We start from the raw sequence: 22,571 nt of genomic DNA on the forward strand, positions 1-22,571 counted from the left end.
AGGTTATGAATGTCCTATGAATCCATCACCTCTCTTAAATAAAAATGTTCTTAATTGAAAAAGAGAAGAATTGCATGAATTTTGAATTTTATAACAGTTTAATTATTTTGATGTGGTGGCAATAATTTTGTTTTCTGAATGTATGCTTAAACAGTGCATATGTCTTTTGAATTTGTGGTTCATGAATGTTGGCTCTTGAAAGAATGATGAAAAAGGAGAAATGTTACTGAGGATCTGAAAAATCATTAAAATGATTCTTGAAGCAAGAAAAAGTAGTGATTCAAAAAAAAAAAAGAGAGAAAAACGAAAAAAAAGAGAGGAAACGAGAAAAAAAAGAGAGAAAAGAAAGAAATAAAGTTGTGATCCAAGACAAAAAGAGTGTGCTTAAGAACCCTGGACACCTCTAATTGGGGACTTTAGCAAAGCTGAGTCACAATCTGAAAAGGTTCACCCAATTATGTGTCTGTGGCATGTATGTATCCGGTGGTAATACTGGAAGACAGAGTGCTTTGGGCCACAGCCAAGACTCAATAAGTAGCTGTGTTCAAGAATCATCATACTTAACTAGGAGAATCAATAACACTATCTGGATTCTGACTTCCTAAAGAAGCCAATCATTCTGAATTTCAAAGGATAGAGTGAGATGCCAAAACTATTCAGAGGCAAAAAGCTAAAAGCCCCGCTCATATAATTAATACTGATCTTCATAGATGTTTTTGGAATTCATTGCATATTCTCTTCTTTTTATCTTATTTGATTTTCAGTTGCTTGAGGACAAGCAACAATTTAAGTTTGGTGTTGTGATGAGCGGATAATTTGTACGCTTTTTGGCATTGTTTTTAGTATGATGTAGTTGGGTTTTAGTATATTTTTATTAGTTTTTAGTTAAAATTCACTTTTCTGGACTTTACTATGAGTTTGTGTGTTTTTCTGTGATTTCAGGTATTTTCTGGCTGAAATTGAGGGACCTGAGCAAAAATCTGATTCAGAGACTAAAAAGGACTGCAGATGCTGTTGGATTCTGACCTCCCTGCACTCGAAGTGGATTTTCTGGAGCTACAGAAGCCCAATTGGCGCGCTCTCAACGGCGTTGGAAAGTAGACATCCTGGGCTTTTTAGAAATATATAATAGTCCATACTTTGCCCAAGATTTGATGGCCCAAACTGGCGTTCAAAGTCACCCTCAAGATTGCCAGCGTTAAACGCCGGAACTGGCACAAGAATGGGAGTTAAACGCCCAAACTGGCACCAAAGCTGGCGTTTAACTCCAAGAAGAGTCTCTACATGAAAAGGCTTCATTGCTCAGCCCAAGCACACACCAAGTGGGCCCGGAAGTAGATTTTTATGTCATTTACTCATCTCTGTAAACCTTAGGCTACTAGTTATCTATAAGTAGGACCTTTTACTATTGTATTTAGATATCTTGGTTCTTCTGGTTCCCTCTCTGGGGCCGAAACCAATGATCACTTTTATTCTTATGTATTTTCAACGGTGGAGTTTCTACACACCATAGATTAAGGTGTGGAGCTCTGCTGTACCTCGAGTATTAATGCAATTACTATTGTTCTTCTGTTCAATTCCGCTTGTTCTTGTTCTAAGATATCACTTGTTCTTCAACTTGATGAATGTGATAATCCGTGACACTCATCATCATTCTCACCTATGAACGTGTGACTGACAACCACCTCCGTTCTACCTTCGATTGGGTGAATATCTCTTGGATTCCTGATACACGATGCATGGTTGATCGCCTGACAACCGAGTGCTCGCCTGACAACCGAGCCAGCCATTCCGTGAGATCAGAGTCTTCGTGGTATAGGCTAGAACTGATGGCGGCATTCAAGAGAATCCGGAAGGTCTAACCTTGTCTGTGGTATTCTGAGTAGGATTCAATGATTGAATGACTGTGACGTGCTTCAAACTCCTGAGGGCGGGGCGTTAGTGACAGACGCAAAAGAATCACTGGATTCTATTCCGGCCTGATCGAGAACCGACAGATGGATAGCCGTGCCGTGACAGGGTGCGTTGAACATTTCCATTGAGAGGATGGGAGGTAGCCACTGACAACGGTGAAACCCTTGCTTAAGCTTGCCATGGAAAGGAGTGAGAAGGATTGGATGAAGACAGTAGGAAAGCAGAGAGACGGAAGGGACCAAGCATCTTCATACGCTTATCTGAAATTCCCACCAATGAATTGCATAAGTATCTCTATCTTTACCTTTATGTTTATTTCGTTTATCACCCATATCCATTTGAGTTTGCCTGACTAAGATTTACAAGGTGACCATAGCTTGCTTCATACCAACAATCTCTGTGGGATCGACCCTTACTCGCGTAAGGTTATTACTTGGACGACCCAGTACACTTGCTGGTTAGTTGTGCGAAGTTGTGTTTATGCCATGGTATTGAACACCAAGTTTTTGGATTCATTACCGGGGATTATTTGAGTTGTGAAAAGTATTGATCACAATTTCGTGCACCAGATCACAACTTTATTTCTTTCTTTTTCTTTCTTTTCTTTCTTTTTCTCTTTCTTTTTTTTTTCGAAAATATTTTTTTTTTTGTATTCACTGCTTTTTCTTGCTTCAAAAATCATTTTTATGATTTTTCAGATCCTCAGTAACATGTCTCCTTTTTCATCATTCTTTCAAGAGCCAACATTCATGAACCACAAATTCAAGATACATATGCACTGTTTAAGCATACATTCAGAAAACAAAAGTATTGCCACCACATCAAAATAATTAAACTGTTATAAAATTCAAAATTCATGCAATTCTTCTCTTTTTCAATTAAGAACATTTTTCATTCAAGAAAGGTGATGGATTCATAGGACATTCATAACTTTAAGGCATAGACACTAAGACACTAATGATCAAAAGACACAAACATAGATAAACATAAGCATAATTTTCGAAAAACAGAAAAATAAAGAACAAGGGAATTAAAGAACGGGTCCACCTTAGTGATGGCGGCTTGTTCTTCCTCTTGAAGATCCTATGGAGTGTTTGAGCTCCTCAATGTCTCTTCCTTGTCTTTGTTGCTCCTCTCTCATGATTCTTTGATCATATCTAATTTCATGGAGGAGGATGGAATGTTCTTGATGCTCCACCCTTAGTTGTCCCATGTTGGAACTCAATTCTCCTAGGGAGGTGTTTAGTTGCTCCCAATAGTTTTGTGGAGGAAAGTGCATCCCTTGAGGCATCTCAGGGATTTGATTATGAGAGGGGTCTCTTGTGTGCTCCATCCTCTTCTTAGTAATGGGCTTGTCCTCATCAATTGGGATGTCTCCCTCTATGTCAACTCCAACTGAATAACAGAGGTGACAAATGAGATGAGGAAAGGATAACTTTGTCAAGGTAGAGGACTTGTCCGCCACCTTATAAAGTTCTTGGGATATAACCTCATGAACTTCTATTTCTTCTCCAATCATGATGCTATGAATCATGATAGCCCGGTCTATAGTAACTTCGGACCGGTTGCTAGTGGGAATGATTGAGCGTTGGATAAACTCCAACCATCCCCTAGCCACAGGCTTGAGGTCATGCCTTCTCAATTGAACCGGCTTCCCTCTTGAATCTCTCTTCCATTGGGCGCCCTCTTCACAAATGACTGTGAGGACTTGGTCCAACCTTTGATCAAAGTTGACCCTTCTAGTGTAAGGGTGTTCATCTCCTTGCATCATGGGCAAGTTGAATGCCAACTGATGAGCGGATATTTTATACGCTTTTTGGGGGTAATTTCATGTAGATTTTAGTATGTTTTAATTAATTTTTAGTAGAATATTATTAGTTTTTAGGCAAAAATCATATTTCTGGACTTTACTATGAGTTTGTGTGTTTTTCTGTGATTTCAGGTATTTTCTGGCTGAAATTGAGGGAGCTGAGCAAAAATCTGAGTTAGGCTGAAAAAGGACTGCTGATGCTGTTGGATCCTGACCTCCCTGCACTCGAAATGGATTTTTTGGAGCTACAGGAGTCCAATTGGCGCGCTCTCAACGGCGTTGGAAAGTAGACATCCAGGGCTTTCCAGCAATATATAATAGTTCATACTTTGCGCGAAGATAGACGACGTAACTTGGCGTTAAACGCCAAGTTCATGCTGCTGTCTGGAGTTAAACGCCAGAAAAACGTCATGATCCGGAGTTGAACGCCCAAAACACGTCATAACCTGGAGTTTAACGCCAAGAAAGGCCTCTACTCGTGGATAGCTTTAGTCTCAGCCCCAGCACACACCAAGTGGGCCCCAGAAGTGGATTTCTGCACCAATTATCTTCGTTTACTCATTTTCTGTAAACCTAGGTTACTAGTTTACTATTTAAACAACTTTTAGAGACTTATCTTGGACCTTATGACATTTTCAGATCTGAATTACATACTTTGTGACGGCATGAGTTTCTAAACTCCATTGTTGGGGGTGAGGAGCTCTGCAGCGTCTCGATGATTTAATACAATTCCTTTGTTTTCCATTCAAACACGCTTGTTCTTATCTAAGATGTTCATTCGCGCTTAATTATGGAGGAGGTGATGATCCGTGACACTCATCACCTTCCTCAACCCATGAACGTGTGCCTGACAACCACCTCCGTTCTACATCAGATTGAATGAGTATCTCTTAGATTCCTTAATCAGAATCTTCGTGGTATAAGCCGGATTGATGGCGGCATTCATGAGAATCCGGAAAGTCTAAACCTTGTCTGTGGTATTCCGAGTAGGATTCTGGGATTGAATGACTGTGACGAGCTTCAAACTCCTGAAGGCTGGGCGTTAGTGACAGACGCAAAAGAATCAATGGATTCTATTCCAACCTGATTGAGAACCGACAGATGATTAGCCGTGCTGTGACAGAGCATAGGAACGTTTTCACTGAGAGGATGGGAAGTAGCCATTGACAACGGTGACACCCTACATAGAGCTTGCCATGGAAGGGACCATGCGTGTGGGAAGAGGATTTCAAGGAAAAGTTGAGATTCAGAGGACAAAGCATCTCCAAAACTCCAACATATTCTCCATCAATAAAGTAACAATTCCTTATTCCAAATACTTTGACTTCTTATCATTAAAACGAATTAATCCTATTGGCATCCTGACTAGGATTAATAAAATAAACATAGATTGCTTCAAACCAATAATCTCCGTGGGATCGACCCTTACTCGCGTAAGGTATTACTTGGACGACCCAGTGCACTTGCTGGTTAGTTGTGCGAATCACAAATTCGTGCACCACCAACCTTACATTTTCCGGACTAAAATCCAAGTATTTCCCCCGAACCATAGTAAGCCAATTCTTTGGGTCCGGGTTCACACTTTGATCATGGTTCTTGGTGATCCATGCATTGGCATAGAACTCTTGAACCATTAAGATTCCGACTTGTTGAATGGGGTTGGTAAGAACTTCCCAACCTCTTCTTTGGATCTCATGTCGGATCTCCGGATATTCACTCTTTTTGAGTTTGAAAGGTACCTCGGGGATCACCTTCTTCAAGGCCACAACTTCATAGAAGTGGTCTTGATGCACCCTTGAGATGAATCTCTCCATCTCCTATGACTCGGAGGTGGAAGCTTTTGCCTTCCCTTTCCTCTTTCTAGAGGTTTCTCCGGCTTTGGATGCCATAAATGGTTATGGAAAAACAAAAAGCAATGCTTTTACCACACCAAACTTAAAAGGTTTGCTCGTCCTCGAGCAAAAGAAGAAAGAAGAGAATAGAAGAAGAAGAAATGAAGGAGATGGAAGAGGCTTTGTGGTTCGGCCAAAAAGGGGGGAGAAGTAGTGTTTAGGTTGTGTGAAAATGAAGGAGTGAAGAAGGGTTTATATAGGAGTGGGGGGAGGGTCATGGTTCGGTTATGGGAGGGTGGGTTTGGGAGGGAAAGTGTTTTGAATTTGAATGGTGGGGTAGGTGGGGTTTTATGAAGGATGGATGTGAGTGGTGAAGAGAAAGATGGGATTTGATAGGTGAAGGGTTTTTGGGGAAGAGGTGTTGAGGTGATTGGTGAATGGGTGAAGAAGAAGAGAGAGGATGGTGGGGTAGGTGTGGATCCTGTGGGGTCCACAGATCCTGAGGTGTCAAGGAAAAGTCATCCCTGCACAAAGTGGTGAGCAAAATTGCTCTTCATGCCAATTCTGGCGTTAAACGCCGGGCTAGTGCCCATTTCTGGCGTTTAACGCCAAGTTCTTGCCCTTTTCTGGCGTTTAACGCCAGTCTGGTGCCCCTTTCTGGCATTAAACGCCCAGAATGGTGCCAGACTGGGCGTTAAACGCCCATCTGCTAGCCTTACTGGCGTTTAAACGCCAGCAGGTTCTTCCTCCAGGGTGTGCTGTTTTTCTTTCTGTTTTTCATTCTGTTTTTGCTTTTTCCATTGATTTTGTGACTTCTCATGATCATCAACCTACAGAAAACATAAAATAACAAAAGAAAATAGATAAAATATAACATTGGGTTGCCTCCCAACAAGCGCTTCTTTAATGTCAGTAGCTTGACAGAGGGCTCTCATGGAGCCTCACAGATGCTCAGAGCAATGTTGGAACCTCCCAAAACCAAACTTAGAGTTTGAATGTGGGGGTTCAACACCAAACTTAGAATTTGGTTGTGGCCTCCCAACACCAAACTTAGAGTTTGACTGTGGGGGCTCTGTTTGGCTCTGTTTTGAGAGAAGCTCTTCATGCTTCCTCTCCATGATGACAGAGGGATATCCTTGAGCCTCAAACACAAAGGATTCTTCATTCACTTGAATGATCAATTCTCCTCTATCAACATCAATCACAGCCTTTGCTGTGGCTAGGAAGGGTCTGCCAAGGATGATGGATTCATCCATGCACTTCCCAGTCTCTAGGACTATGAAATCAGCAGGGATGTAATGGTTTTCAACTTTTACCAGAACATCCTCTACAAGTCCATAAGCTTGTTTTCTTGAGTTGTCTGCGATCTCTAGTGAGATTTTTGCAGCTTGCACCTCAAAGATCCCTAGCTTCTCCATTACAGAGAGAGGCATGAGGTTTACACTTGACCCTAAGTCACACAAGGCCTTCTTGAAGGTCATGGTGCCTATGGTACAAGGTATTGAAAACTTCCCAGGATCCTGTCTCTTTTGAGGTAATTTCTGCCTAGACAAGTCATCCAGTTCTTTGGTGAGCAAAGGGGGTTCATCCTCCCAAGTCTCATTTTCAAATAACTTGTCATGTAGCAACTTGCTCTTCAGTGACATACTCATCCTCTTCAGAGGAAGAATACTCATCAGAGCTCATGAATGGCAGAAGTAAGTCCAATGGAATCTCTATGGTCTCATTTTGAGTCTCAGATTCCCATGGTTCCTCATTGGGGAACTCATTGGAGATCAGTGGACGTCCATTGAGGTCTTCCTCAGTGGCGTTCACTGCCCCTTCCTCCTCTCCAAATTTGGCCATGTTGATGGCCTTGCACTCTCCTTTTGGATTTTCTTCTGTATTGCTTGGAAGAGTACTAGGAGGGAGTTCAGTATTTTTCTTGTTCAGCTGACCCACGTGTCCCTCCAAGTTTTTAATGGAGGACCTTGTTTCAGTCATGAAACTTTGAGTGGTTTTGATTAGATCAGAGACCATGGTTGCTAAGTCAGAGTGGTTCTGCTTAGAACTCTCTGTCTGTTGCTGAGAAGATGATGAAAAAGGCTTGCCATTGCTAAACCTATTTCTTCCACCATTATTATTGTTGAAACCTTGTTGAGGTCTCTGTTGATCCTTCCATGAGAGATTTGGATGATTTCTCCATGAAGGATTATAGGTGTTTCCATAGGGTTCTCCCATGTAATTCACCTCTTCCATTGAAGGGTTCTCAGGATCATAAGCTTCTTCTTCAGATGAAGCTTCCTTAGTACTGCTTGGTGCATTTTGCATTCCAGACAGACTTTGAGAAATCATATTGACTTGCTGAGTCAATATTTTGTTCTGAGCCAATATGACATTCAGAGTATCAATCTCAAGAACTCCTTTCTTCTGATTTGTCCCGTTGTTCACAGGATTTCTTTCAGAAGTGTACATGAATTGGTTATTTGCAATCATTTCAATTAGTTCTTGAGCTTCTGTAGGCGTCTTCTTCAGATGAAGAGATCCTCCAGCAGAGCTATCCAAAGACATCTTGGACAGTTCAGACAGACCATCATAGAAAATACCTATGATGCTCCATTCAGAAAGCGTGTCAGAGGGACACTTTCTGATTAATTGTTTGTATCTTTCCCAAGCTTCATAGAGGGATTCTCCTTCCTTCTGTCTGAAGGTTTGGACTTCCACTCTAAGCTTACTCAATTTTTGAGGTGGAAAGAACTTTGCCAAGAAGGCATTGACTAGCTTTTCCCAAGAGTTCAGGCTTTCCTTAGGTTGTGAGTTCAATCATGTCCTAGCTCTGTCTCTTACAGCAAAAGGGAATAGCATAAGTCTGTAGACCTCAGGGTCAACCCCATTAGTCTTGACAGTGTCACAGATTTGCAAGAATTCAGCTAAAAACTGATGAGGATCTTCCAATGGAAGTCCATGGAACTTGCAATTCTGTTGCATTAGAGAAACTAATTGAGGCTTAAGCTCAAAGTTGTTTGCTCCAATGGCAGGGATAGAGATGCTTCTCCCATAGAAGTCGGGAGTAGGTGCAGTAAAGTCACCCAGCACCTTCCTTGCATTGTTGACATTGTTGTTGTTTTCGGCTGCCATGTGTTCTTCTTCTTTGAAGATTTCTGTTAGGTCCTCTACGGAGAATTGTGCCTTAGCTTCTCTTAGCTTTCGCTTCAAGGTCCTTTCAGGTTCAGGGTCAGCCTCAACAAGAATGCTTTTGTCTTTGCTCCTGCTCATAATAAAGAGAAGAGAACAAGAAAATATGGAATCCTCTATGTCACAGTATAGAGATTCCTTGAGGTGTCAGAGGAAAAGAAAAATAGAAGGCAGAAGTAGAAAATTCGAACTTATCAAAGAAGATGGAGTTCGAATTGTGCATTAAGGAATAGTGTTAGTCTATAAATAGAAGGATGTGAGAAGAGGGGAAGTAATTTTCGAAAATTAAGTAAAAGATTTTAAAAACATTTTGAAAAACACTAATTGATTTTCGAAAACCAAGAGTGGAAAAGAAATCAAGTGATTTTTGAAAAAGATTTTGAAATTATAAATCAAAAAGATTTGATTGAAAACTATTTTGAAAAAGATATGATTAAGAAGATATGATTGGTTTTAAAAAGATGTGATTGAGAAGATATGATTTGAAAAACATTTTTAAAAAGATTTGATTTTAAAAATTAATAACTTGGCTAACAAGAAAAGATATGATTCAAACATTAAACCTTTCTCAACAGAAAAGGCAACATACTTGAAATCTTTGAAAAAGGAAAGAAATTGATTTTGAAAACATATGATTGAAAAGATATGATTTGAAAAAGATTTGATTTTGAAAAAATTTTAAAAACTTAACAAAATCTGAATTAAAAACAGAATCTTCCCTCTTGTGCCATCCTGGCGTTAAACGCCCAGAATGGTGCACATTCTGGCGTTTAACACCCAAACTACTACCCTTTTGGGCGTTAAACGCCCAGCCAGGCACCCTGGCTGGCGTTTAAACGCCAGTCTGCCCTTCTTCACTGGGCGTTTTGAACGCCCAGCTTTTTCTGTGTAATTCCTCTGTAGTATGTTCTAAATCTTCAATTCTCTGTATTATTGACTTGAAAAGACACAAAAAAAAATATTTTTGGATTTTTAATGATGAGGAATAATCAAAATGCAACTAAAATTAAATAACAATGCATGCAAGACACCAAACTTAGCAGTTTGTATACTACTGACACTGACAAAATGAGAATGCATATTAGACACACAAAACACTCAAGTCAAGAGAATTTAAAGATCAGAGCAATGAAATCATCAAGAACATTCTTGAAGATCACTTAAGACATATGAATGAATGCAAGGAGAACAGAAACATGCAATTGACACCAAACTTAAGATGAGACTCTAGACTCAACATAAAATATTTTTGGTTTTTATGATTTTGTAATTTTTTTTTATTTTTTCGAAAATTAAGTGGAAAAGAAAATAAAGGTATCAAAATTCTTAATGAGAATTCCAGGAATCATGCAATGTTAGTCTAAAGCTTTAGTCTAAAGAAATTAGACATGGCTAGCCAAGCTTCAGCAGAACATTGCATTCAAGAGCTAAATTGATGAAGATCAATCAGCTTTGGTGATGATAAGAACATCACCTTGAAACACTAGAATTCATTCTTAAGAACTCTGAAGAAAAATACCTAATCTAAGCAACAAGATGAACCGTCAGTTGTCCAAACTCAACAATCCCCGGCAACGGCGCCAAGAACTTGGTGGACGAAATTGTGATCAATACTTTTCACAACTCAATTAATCCCCGGTGATGAACCCAAAAACTTGGTGTTCAATACCATGGCACAAACACAATTTCGCACAACTAACCAGCAAGTGTACTGGGTCGTCCAAGTAATAAACCTTACGCGAGTAAGGGTCGATCCCACAGAGATTGTTGGTATGAAGCAAGCTATGGTCACCTTGTAAATCTTAGTCAGGAAAACTCAAATGGATATGAATGATGAATAAAACATAAAGATAAAGATAGAGATACTTATGTAATTCATTGGTGGGAATTTCAGATAAGCGTATGAAGATGCTGTGTTCCTTCCGTCTCTCTGCTTTCCTACTGTCTTCATCCAATCCTTCTTACTCCTTTCCATGGCAAGCTGTATGCAAGGGTTTCACCGTTGTCAGTGGCTACATCCCATCCTCTCAGTGGAAATGTTGAACGCACCCTGTCACGGCATGGCTATCCATCTGTCGGTTCTCAATCAGGTCAGAATAGAATCCAGTGATTCTTTTGCGTCTGTCACTAACGCCCAGCCCTCAGGAGTTTGAAGCTTGTCACAGTCATTCAATCATTGAATCCTACTCAGAATACCACAGACAAGATTTAGACCTTCCGGATTCTCTTGAATGCCGCCATCAATTCTAGCTTATACCACGAAGATTCTGGTTAAAGAATCCAAGAGATATCCACCCAATCTAAGGTAGAACGGAGGTGGTTTTCAGGCACGCGTTCATAAGTGAGAATGATGATGAGTGTCACGGATCATCACATTCATCAAGTTGAAGAACAAGTGATATCTTGGAATAAGAACAAGCGGAATTGAATAGAAGAACGATAGTAATTGCATTAATACTCGAGGTACAGCAGAGCTCCACACCTTAATCTATGGTGTGTAGAAACTCCACCGTTGAAAATACATAAGAACAAGGTCTAGGCATGGCCGTGTGGCCAGCCTCCCAACGTTATCAAAAGATCTAAAATGATCCAAAGATGATCTAGAGATCTAGAGTGATCAAAAGATGAAAATACAATAGTAAAAGGTCCTATATATAGAGAACTAGTAGCCTAGGGTGTACAGAGATGAGTAAATGACATAAAAATCCACTTCCGGGCCCACTTGGTGTGTGCTTGGGCTGAGCATTGAAGCATTTTCGTGTAGAGACTTCTCTTGGAATTAAACGCCAGCTTTGGTGCCAGTTTGGGCGTTTAACTCCCATCCTTGTGCCAGTTCCAGCGTTTAACGCTGGGAATTCTGAGGCTGACTTTGAACGCCGGTTTGGGCCATCAAATCTTGGGCAAAGTATGAACTATCATATATTGCTGGAAAGCCCAGGATGTCTACTTTCCAACGTCGTTGGGAGCGCGCCAATTGGGCTTCTGTAGCTCCAGAAAATCCACTTCGAGTGCAGGGAGGTCAGAATCCAACAGCATCTGCAGTCCTTTTTAGTCTCTGAATCAGATTTTTGCTCAGGTCCCTCAATTTCAGCCAGAAAATACCTGAAATCACAGAAAAACACACAAACTCATAGTAAAGTCTAGAAAAGTGATTTTTAACTAAAAACTAATAAAAATATACTAAAAACTAACTAGATCGTACTAAAAACATACTAAAAACAATGCCAAAAAGCGTACAAATTATCCGCTCATCAACGCCCGCATGCGAGGAAGCCTTTCGGCACTTTAAGGAAATCCTGGCGGCACCTCCGGTCCTCGGAAAGCCAAAGGACGGGGAGCCACTATACCTGTACCTCGCCATAACAGGAGAAGCCCTGGCCGCAGTTTTGGTACGAGAAGAAGGGAGGACACAACAACCAGTCTATTTTGTAAGCAGGGCCCTACAAGGGGCAGAGTTGAGGTATAACAAATTGGAAAAGCTAGCTCTGGCACTCCTGACCTCCTCGCGGAGGTTAAAGCAATACTTCCAAAGTCACCAGATTGTCGTGAGAACGGACCAGGGTATCCGGCAAGTGTTCCAAAAACCCGACTTGGCGGGAAGAATGATGACCTAGTCCATTGAACTTTCCCAATACGACATACGATACGAACCCCGGCAATCCATCAAGGCGCAAGCGATGGCAGATTTTCTAGTAGAAGTAGCGGGGGACCCAATCGAAGACACGAACACACGGTGGAAGCTCCACGTAGACGGGGCCTCCAACCAGACGTTCGGGGGCGCCGGGATCATCCTGGAAAGCCCGGCTGGAGTTGTGTATGAACAGTCAATTAAGTTCGAATTCCCCGTTTCAAATAACCAAGCAGAGTATGAAGCCCTTATAGGAGGCTTAACCTTGGCAGCAGAAGTCGGGGCAACGAGGTTGGAGATATGCAGCGATTCGCAAATCGTCACCTCCCAAGTGAACGGGAGCTACCAAGCCCGGGACCCCCTGTTACAAAAATACTTGGAAAAAGTCAAGGACTTGAGCCGAACGTTTGAAGAAGTCACGATCCAGCACGTTCCGAGAGAAAGGAACACACGGGCAGACCTCTTGTCAAAATTAGCTAGCACCAAACCCGGAGAGGGCAACCGATCTCTAATCCAAGGAAAGATGAAGGAGCCGGCAGTCACGCTACACCTCTCGAAACTAAACCCCTCCTGGTTGGATCCCATCACCGACTTCTTAGAAAACGGCAAGCTCCTTGACAACGAAAAGGATGCCAAAAAACTAAGAAGGGAAGCTGCCAGATACGCCATCATCTAGGGTCAGCTGTTCAGGAAAGGATTCAACCATCCCCTACTGAAATGTTTGCACCCCGACCAGACGGATTACGTCCTCAGGGAAGTCCACGAAGGATGCTGCGGCCACCATATAGGAGGCAAAGCCCTAGCGAGGAAGTTAATCCGAGCCGGATATTATTGGCCATCGATGATGGCCGACTCCAAGGAATTTGTTAGGAAGTGTGTCAAGTGCCAAGAAAACGCCAACTTCCACCGTGCACCAGCCTCTGAGCTCAGCTTGCTAACGTCCTCTCGGCCATTCTCGCAATAGGGAGTCGACCTCTTAGGACCTTTTCTCGTCGGCCCGGGGCAAGTCAAGTACCTTATAGTCGCTATTGACTACTACACAAAATGGATAGAGGCTGAACCACTGGCCAGCATATCCTCGTCCAATTGCAGGAAGTTCATGTGGCGGCAGGTCATAACGCGATTTGGTATCCCGGAAGTCGTCATCTCGGACAATGGGACACAGTTCACCAACAAGAAATTCACAGAATTCCTCACCGGCCTGGGCATAAAGCAGAGATTCTCCTCGGTGGATCATTGATGAGCGGATAATTTGTATGCTTTTTGGCATTGTTTTTAGTATGTTTTTAGTATGATCTAGTTAGTTTTTAGTATATTTTTATTAGTTTTTAGTTAAAATTCACTTTTCTGGACTTTACTATGAGTTTTTGTGTTTTTCTGTGATTTCAGGTATTTTCTGGCTGAAATTGAGGGCCCTGAGCAAAAATCTGATTCAGAGACCAAAAAGGACTGCAGATGCTGTTGGATTCTGACCTCCCTGCACTCGAAGTGGATTTTCTGGAGCTACAGAAGCCCAATTGGCGCGCTCTCAACGGCGTTGGAAGGTAGACATCCTGGGCTTTCCAGCAATATATGATAGTCCATACTTTGCCCAAGATTTGATGGCCCAAACCGGCGTACAAAGTCACCCTCAGAAATCCCAGCGTTAAACGCCGGAACTGGCACCCAAATGGGAGTTAAACGCCCAAACTGGCATAAAAGCTGGTGTTTAACTCCAAGAAGAGTCTCTGCACGAAAAATGCTACATTGCTCAGCCCAAGCACACACCAAGTGGGCCCGGAAGTGGATTTTTATGTCATTTACTCATTTCTGTAAACCTTAGGCTACTAGTTTTCTATAAGTAGGACCTTTTACTATTGTATTTTGATATCGGGGGGTAGTTATCTTTGTTTTGATGCTACCTTAGATCATTGGGAGGCTGGCCATTCGGCCATGCCTAGACCTTGTTCTTATGTATTTTCAACGGTGGAGTTTCTACACACCATAGATTAAGGTGTGGAGCTCTGTTGTACCTCGAGTATTAATGCAATTACTATTGTTCTTCCATTCAATTCCGCTTGTTCTTGTTCTAAGATATCACTTGTTCTTCAACTTGATGAATGTGATGATCCGTGACACTCATCATCATTCTCACCTATGAACGTGTGACTGACAACCACCTCCGTTCTACCTTCGATTGGGTGAATATCTCTTGGATTCCTGATTGCACGATGCATGGTTGATCGCCTGACAACCGAGTGCTCGTCTGACAAATGAGCCAACCATTCCGTGAGATCAGAGTCTTCGTGGTATAGGCAAGAACTGATGGCGGCATTCAAGAGAATCCGGAAGGTCTAACCTTGTCTGTGGTATTCTGAGTAGGATTCAATGATTGAATGACTGTGACGTGCTTCAAACTCCTAGCAGGCGGGGCGTTAGTGACAGACGCAAAAGAATCGATGGATTCTATTCCGGCCTGACCGAGAACCGACAGCTGAATTCCGCGTGCTGTGACAGAGCATATGCAATCGTTTTCACTGAGAGGATGGGAGGTAGCCATTGACAACGGTGAAACCCTACACAAGCTTGCCATGGAAAGGAATAAAGAAGGATTGGATGAAGACAGTAGGAAAGCAGAGAGACGGAAGGGAAGGCATCTTCATGCGCTTATCTGAAGTTCCTACCAATGAATTACATAAGTATCTCTATCTTTACCTTTGTGTTATTTTCGTTCATCACCATATCCATTTGAGTTTGCCTGACTAAGATTTACAAGATGACCATAGCTTGCTTCAATAATAATAATCTCCGTGGGATCGACCCTTACTCGCGTAAGGTTTATTACTTGGACGACCCAGTGCACTTGCTGGTTAGTTGTGCGAAGTTGTGTAATGCCATGGTATTGAACACCAAGTTTTTGGGGTTCATGACCGGGGATTATGAGAGTTGTGAAAAGTATTGTTCACAATTTCGCGCACCAATCATCCACAAACAAACGGGCAGGTTGAGTCCGCAAATAAGATCATCCTGTAGGGCTCAAGAAGCGGCTGGATAACAAGAAGGGCGCTTGGGCCGACGAGCTCGCCTCGGTCCTCTGGTCCTACCGAACAACCGAGCAATCCTCCACTAAAGAGACCCCCTTTCGACTAACGTACGGGTCAGATGCGGTGATACCCGTAGAAATCGGGGAGCCGAGCCCACGGTTACTCTTGAAGGGAGTAAAGGAAACTGTCGAGAAGGACCTGATAGACGAAACCAGGGAAATGGCCCATCTGGCTGAAGCGGCGCTAAAACAAAGAATGGCCTTACGCTACAATGCCAAAGTGCTCAAAAGAAAGTTCGAAGAAAACGACCTCGTCCTGAGGCGTAATGACGTCGGCCCGTCTACCCCGGAAGAAGGCAAGCTAGCAGCGAACTGGGAAGGACCATACCGAGTCAAAGAGGTAATCGGTAAGGGCGCATACAAGCTAGAAAGACTCAACGGCAAAAGAGATCCCGAGGACATGGAATGCAGATAACGTAAGAAGGTTTTATTCCTAAGCTATTTACTTTGTACTAGCACTCCGATGTCCTTGTTACAATAATTAAACCTGCCTAATTGCCACATGCTATATTTGCCTATGTTATCTTATTGTTTATAACTTGTTGAGCAACCACTATGCAAACAAGGACGCGCGGTCCCGGGACTGATCACCCCGGGAGCCACTCGGGTCAAAAACGCAATAAACGACTGGTGCGCGAAATTGTGAACAATACTTTTTCACAACTCTCATAATCCCCGGTAATGGCTCCAAGAACGTGGTAGCTCAATACCATGGCATTACACAACTTCGCACAACTAACCAGCAAGTGCACTGGGTCGTCCAAGTAATAAACCTTACGCGAGTAAGGGTCGATCCCACGGAGATTGTTAGTATTGAAGCAAGCTATGGTCATCTTGTAAATCTTAGTCAGGCAAACTCAAATGGATATAGTGATGAACGAAAATAACACAAAGGTAAAGATAGAGATACTTATGTAATTCATTGGTAGGAACTTCAGATAAGCGTATGAAGATGCCTTCCCTTCCGTCTCTCTGCTTTCCTACAGCCTTCATCCAATTCTTCTTACTCCCTTCCATGGCAAGCTCGTGTAGGGTTTCACTGTTGTCAGCAGCTACCTCCCATCCTCGCAGTGAAAACTAATGCTCATACACTCTGTCACAGTGCGGCTAATCACCGGTTTGGTTCCCTCCCCTACCGGAATAGAATCACTCTTTTGCGTCTGTCACTAACGCCCAGTAGGTTACAGGTTTGAAGCACGTCACAGTCATTCAATCATTGAATCCTACTCAGAATACCACAGACAAGGTTTAGACCTTCCGGATTCTCTTGAATGCCGCTATCAGGTCCTGCCTATACCACGAAGACTCCGGTTAAAGAATCCAAGAGATATTCACCAAGCCTCAAATGCTTGTAGAACAAGAGTGGTTGTCAGTCACTTTGTTCATGAGTGAGAATGGTGATGGGCGTCAATCATCACCTTCATCAAGTTGAAGAACAAGTGATATCTTGGAACAAGAACAAGCGGAATTGAATGGAAGAACAATAGTAATTGCATTAATACTCGAGGTACAGCAGAGCTCCACACCTTAATCTATGGTGTGTAGAAGCTCCACCGTTGAAAATACATAAGCATAAGGTCTAGGCATGGCCGAATGGCCAGCCTCTCCAATGATCTAAGATAGCATAAAATGAAGATAGCTACCAAAGTCCTCTTAAGATCTAAAGTGATCAAAAGATCTCTAATACAATAGTAAAAGGTCCTACTTATAAGAAACTAGTAGCCTAAGGTGTACAGAAATGAGTAAATGACATAAAAATCCTCTTCAGGGCCCACTTGGTGTGTGCTTGGGCTGAGCAATGAAGCAAATTTCGTGTAGAGACTCTTCTTGGAGTTAAACGCCAGCTTTGGTGCCAGTTTGGGCGTTTAACTCCCATTTGGGTGCCAGTTCCAGCGTTTAACGCTGGGATTTCTTGAGGTGACTTTGAACGCCGGTTTGGGCCATCAAATCTTGGCAAAGTATGGACTATCATATATTTCTGGAAAGCCCAGGATGTCTACTTTCCAACGCCGTTGAGAGCGCGCCAATTGGGCTTCTGTAGCTCCAGAAAATCCACTTCGAGTGCAGGGAGGTCAGAATCCAACAGCATCTGCAGTCCTTTTTGGTCTCTGAATCAGATTTTTGCTCAGGTCCCTCAATTTCAGCCAGAAAATACCTGAAATCACAGAAAAACACACAAACTCATAGTGAAGTCCAGAAAAGTGAATTTTAACTAAAAACTAATAAAAATATACTAAAAACTAACTATATCATACTAAAAACATACTAAAAACAATGCCAAAAAGTATACAAATTATCCGCTCATCACAACACCAAACTTAAATTGTTGCTTGTCCCCAAGCAACTGAAAATCAAATAAGATAAAAAGAAGAGAATATGCAATGAATTCCAAAAACATCTATGAAGATCAGTATTAATTAGATGAGCGGGGCTTTTACTTTTTGTCTCTGAACAGTTTTGGCATCTCACTCTATCCTTTGAGACTCAGAATGGTTGGCTTCTTTAGGAACTTAGAATCCAGATAGTGTTAATGATTCTCTTAGTGAAGTATGATGATTCTTGAACATAGCTATTTATTGAGTCTTGGCTGTGGCCCAAAGCACTCTGTCTTCCAGTATTACCACCGGATACATACATGCCACAGACACATAATTGGGTGAACCTTTTCAGATTGTGACTCAGCTTTGCTAAAGTCCCCAATTAGAGGTGTCCAGGGTTCTTAAGCACACTCTTATTGCCTTGGATCACAACTTTTATTTTTCTTTTCTCTCTCTTTTTTTTTTTTGAATAGCTTTTTCTTGCTTCAAGAATCATTTTAATGATTTTTCAGATCCTCAGTAACATGTCTCCTTTTTCATCATTCTTTCAAGAGCCAACATTCATGAACCACAAATTCAAGATACATATGTACTGTTTAAGCATACATTCAGAGAACAAAAATATTACCACCACATCAAAATAATTAAACTATTATAAAATTCAAAATTCATGCAATTCTTCCTTTTTCAATTAAGCACATTTTTATTCAAGAAAGGTGATGGATTCATAGGACATTCATAACTTTAAGGCATAGACACTAAGACACTAATGATCACAAGACACAAACATGGATAAACATAAGCACTAAAAATTCGAAAAACAGAAGAACAAATAACAAGGAAATCAAAGAACGGGTCAACCTTAGTGATGGCGGCTCTTTCTTGCTCTTGAAGATCCTATGGAGTGCTTGAGCTCCTCAATGTCTCTTCCTTGTCTTTGTTGCTCCTCCCTCATGATTCTTTGATCTTCTCTAATTTCATGAAGGATGATGGAGTGTTCTTGGTGCTCCACCCTTAGTTGTCCCATGTTGGAACTCAACTCTCCTAGGGAGGTGTGTAGTTGCTCCCAATAGTTTTGTGGAGGAAAATTCATCCCTTGAGGAATTTCAGGGATTTCATGATGAGTGGGATCTCTTGTGTACTCCATCCTTTTCTTGGTGATGGGCTTGTCCTCATCAATGGGTATGTCTCCCTCTATGTCAACTCCAACTGAATAACAGAGGTGACAAATGAGATGAGGAAAGGCTAACCTTGCCAAGGTGGAGGTCTTGTCCGCCACCTTATAGAGTTCTTGGGCTATAACCTCATGAACTTCTATTTCTTCTCCAATCATGATGCTATGGATCATGATGGCCCGGTCTATGGTAACTTCGGACCGGTTGCTAGTGGGGATGATTGAGCGTTGTATGAACTCTAACCACCCTCTAGCCACGGGCTTGAGGTCATGCCTTCTCAATTGGACCGGCTTTCCTCTTGAATCTTGCTTCCATTGTGCGCCCTCTTCACATATAACTGTGAGGACTTGGTCCAACCTTTGATCAAAGTTGACCCTTCTAGTGTAAGGATGCTCATCTCCTTGCATCATAGGCAAGTTGAACGCCACCCTCACACTCTCCGGACTAAAATCCAAGTATTTCCCTCGAACCATAGTAAGATAATTCTTTGGATTCGGGTTCACACTTTGGTCATGGTTCTTGGTGATCCATGCATTGGCATAGAACTCTTGAACCATCAAGATTCCGACTTGTTGAATGGGGTTGGTAAGAACTTCCCAACCTCTTCTTCGGATCTCATGGCGGATCTCCGGATATTCACCCCTTTTGAGTGAAAAAGGGACCTCGGGGATCACCTTCTTCAAGGCCACAACTTCATAGAAGTGGTCTTGATGCACCCTTGAGAGGAATCTATCCATCTCCCATGACTCGGAGGTGGAAGCCTTTGCCTTCCCTTTCCTCTTTCTAGAGGTTTCTCCGGCCTTAGATGCCATAATGGTTATGGAAAAACGAAAAAGCAACGCTTTTACCACACCAAACTTAAAATGTTTGCTCGTCCTCGAGCAAAAGAAGAAAGAAGAGAGTAGAAGAAGAAGAAATGAGGAAGAGGGAGATGGTGGTGTGTTCGGCCAAAGAGGGGGAGAAGTGGTGTTTAGGTTGTGTGAAAATGAAGGGTTGAAGAAGGGTATATATAGGAAAGAGGGGGGTAAAGGTTCGGCCATTATGGGTGGGTTTGGGAGGGAAAGTGGTTTGAATTTGAAGGGTGAGGTTGGTGGGGATTTATGAAGGATGGATGTGAGTGGTGACTGGGGGAAGAAGAGAGAGAGTGATGGTAGGGTCCTGTGGGGTCCACAGATCCTGTGGTGTCAAGGAAAAGGCATCCTTGCACCAAATGGCATCAAAATCCACGTTTTGAGCCAATTCTGGCATTAAACGCCGGGCTGGTGCCCATTCCTGGCGTTTAACGCCAGGTTCTTGCCCTTTACTGGCGTTTAACGCCAGTCTGGTGCCCCTTTCTGGCGTTAAACGCCCAGAATGGTGCCAGACTGGGCGTTAAACGCCCAACTGCTAGGCTGACTGGCGTTTGAACGCCAGCAGCATCTTCTTCCAGGGTGTGCTGTTTTTCTTCCTGTTTTTCATTTTGTTTTTGCTTTTTTCATTGTTTTTGTGACTTCTTATGATCATCAACCTACAAAAAAGATAAAATAACAAAAGAAAATAATTAATTATAAAACATTGGGTTGCCTCCCAACAAGCGCTTCTTTATTGTCACTAGCTTGACAGAGGTCTCTCATGGAGCCTCAGAAATGCTCAGAACCGTGTTGGAACTTCCCAACACCAAACTTAGAGTTTGAATGTGGGGGTTCAACACCAAACTTAGAGTTTGGTTGTGGCCTCCCAACACCAAACTTAGAGTTTGACTGTGGGGGCACTGTTTGGCTCTGTTTTGAGAGAAGCTCTTCATGCTTCCTCTCCATGATGACAGAGGGATATCCTTGGGCCTTAAACACCAAGGACTCTTCATTCACTTGAATGATCAGCTCTCCTCTATCAACATCAATCACAGCCTTTGCTGTGGCTAGGAAGGGTCTGCCAAGGATGATGGATTCATCCATGCATTTCCCAGTCTCTAGGACTATGAAATCAGTAGGGATGTAATGGTCTTCAACCTTGACCAGAACATCCTCTACAAGTCCATAGGCTTGTTTTCTTGAGTTGTCTGCCATCTCTAGTGAGATTTTTGCAGCTTGTACCTCATAGATCCCTAATTTCTCCATTACAGAGAAGGGCATGAGGTTTACACTTGACCCTAAGTCACACAAGGCCCTCTTGAAGGTCATGGTGCCTATGGTACAAGGTATAGAAAACTTCCCAGGATCTTGCCTCTTTTGAGGTAGTTTCTGCCTAGACAAGTCATTCAGTTCTTTGATGAGCAAAGGGGATTCATCCTCCCAAGTCTCATTTCCAAATAACTTGTCATTTAGCTTCATGATTGCTCCAAGGTATTTAGCAACTTGCTCTTCAGTGACATACTCATCCTCTTCAGAGGAAGAACACTCATCAGAGCTCATGAATGGCAGGAGTAAGTCCAATGGAATCTCTATGGTCTCAGTTTGAGCCTCAGATTCCCATGGTTCCTCATTGAGGAACTCATTGGAGGTCAGTGGGCGTCCAGTGAGGTCTTCCTCAGTGGCGTTCACTGCCTCTTCTTCCTCCCAGAATTCGGCCATGTTGATGGCCTTGCACTCTCCTTTTGGGTTTTCTTCAGTATTGCTTGGGAGAGTGCTTGGAGGAAGTTCAGTAATTTTCTTGCTCAGCTGACCCACTTGTCCTTCCAAATTCCTAATGGAAGATCTAGTTTCAGTCATGAAACTTTGAGTGGTTTTGATTAGATCAGAGACCATAGTTGCCAAGTCAGAATTATTCTGCTTAGAACTCTCTGTCTGTTGCTGAGAAGATGATGGAAAAGGCTTGCTATTGCTAAACCTGTTTCTTCCACCATTATTGTTATTGAAACCTTGTTGAGGTCTCTGTTGATCCTTCCATGAAAGATTTGGATGATTCCTCCATGAAGGATTGTAGGTGTTTCCATAGGATTCTCCCATGTAATTCACCTCTTCTATTGAAGGGTTCTCAGGATCATAAGCTTCTTCCTCAGATGAAGCTTCCTTAGTACTGCTTGGTGCATTTTGCATTCCAGACAGACTTTGAGAAATCATATTGACTTGTTGAGTCAATATTTTGTTCTGAGCCAATATGGCATTCAGAGTATCAATCTCAAGAACTCCTTTCTTCTGACTAGTCCCACTGTTCACAGGATTTCTTTCAGAAGTGTACATGAATTGGTTATTTGCAACCATTTCAATCAGTTCTTGCGCTTCAGTAGGCGTCTTCTTCAGATGAAGAGATCCTCCAGAAGAGCTATCCAAGGACATCTTGGACAGTTCAGAGAGACCATCATAGAAAATACCTATGATGCTCCATTCAGAAAGCATATCAGTGGGACACTTTCTGATCAATTGTTTGTATCTTTCCCAAGCTTCATAGAGGGATTCTCCTTCCTTCTGTCTGAAGGTTTGGACTTCCACTCTAAGCTTACTCAATTTTTGAGGTGGAAAGAACTTTGCCAAGAAGGCATTGACTAGCTTTTCCCAAGAGTCCAGGCTTTCTTTAGGTTGGGAATCCAACCATGTTCTAGCTCTGTCTCTTACAGCAAAAGGGAATAGCATCAGTCTGTAGACCTCAGGGTCAACCCCATTAGTCTTGACTGTGTCACAGATTTGCAAGAACTCAGCTAAAAACTGATGAGGATCTTCCAA

At 42.3% G+C, this 22,571-nt stretch overlaps 1 protein-coding gene and 1 non-coding gene across 2 annotated transcripts in view; both read left to right on the plus strand.

Moving 5' to 3' along the window:
- The window catches only part of LOC140184205 (uncharacterized), a 30,208-nt gene extending 14,353 nt beyond the window's left edge, over positions 1–15,855 (plus strand). Inside the window, exon 2 of the mRNA XM_072234512.1 lies at positions 15,371–15,855. Coding sequence (XP_072090613.1) covers positions 15,371–15,855 — 485 coding nt within the window. The remainder of the gene's footprint in view (positions 1–15,370) is intronic.
- A 6,386-nt stretch (positions 15,856–22,241) lies between these two features.
- Positions 22,242–22,349, plus strand: LOC112799029 (small nucleolar RNA R71). The gene has a single exon (XR_003200618.1). It is a non-coding gene; the product is annotated as a small nucleolar RNA R71 (small nucleolar RNA).
- The last annotated feature ends 222 nt before the right edge of the window (positions 22,350–22,571 follow it).

Source organism: Arachis hypogaea, chromosome 4, assembly GCF_003086295.3.
Source record: "Arachis hypogaea cultivar Tifrunner chromosome 4, arahy.Tifrunner.gnm2.J5K5, whole genome shotgun sequence".
Lineage (NCBI taxonomy): Eukaryota > Viridiplantae > Streptophyta > Magnoliopsida > Fabales > Fabaceae > Arachis > Arachis hypogaea.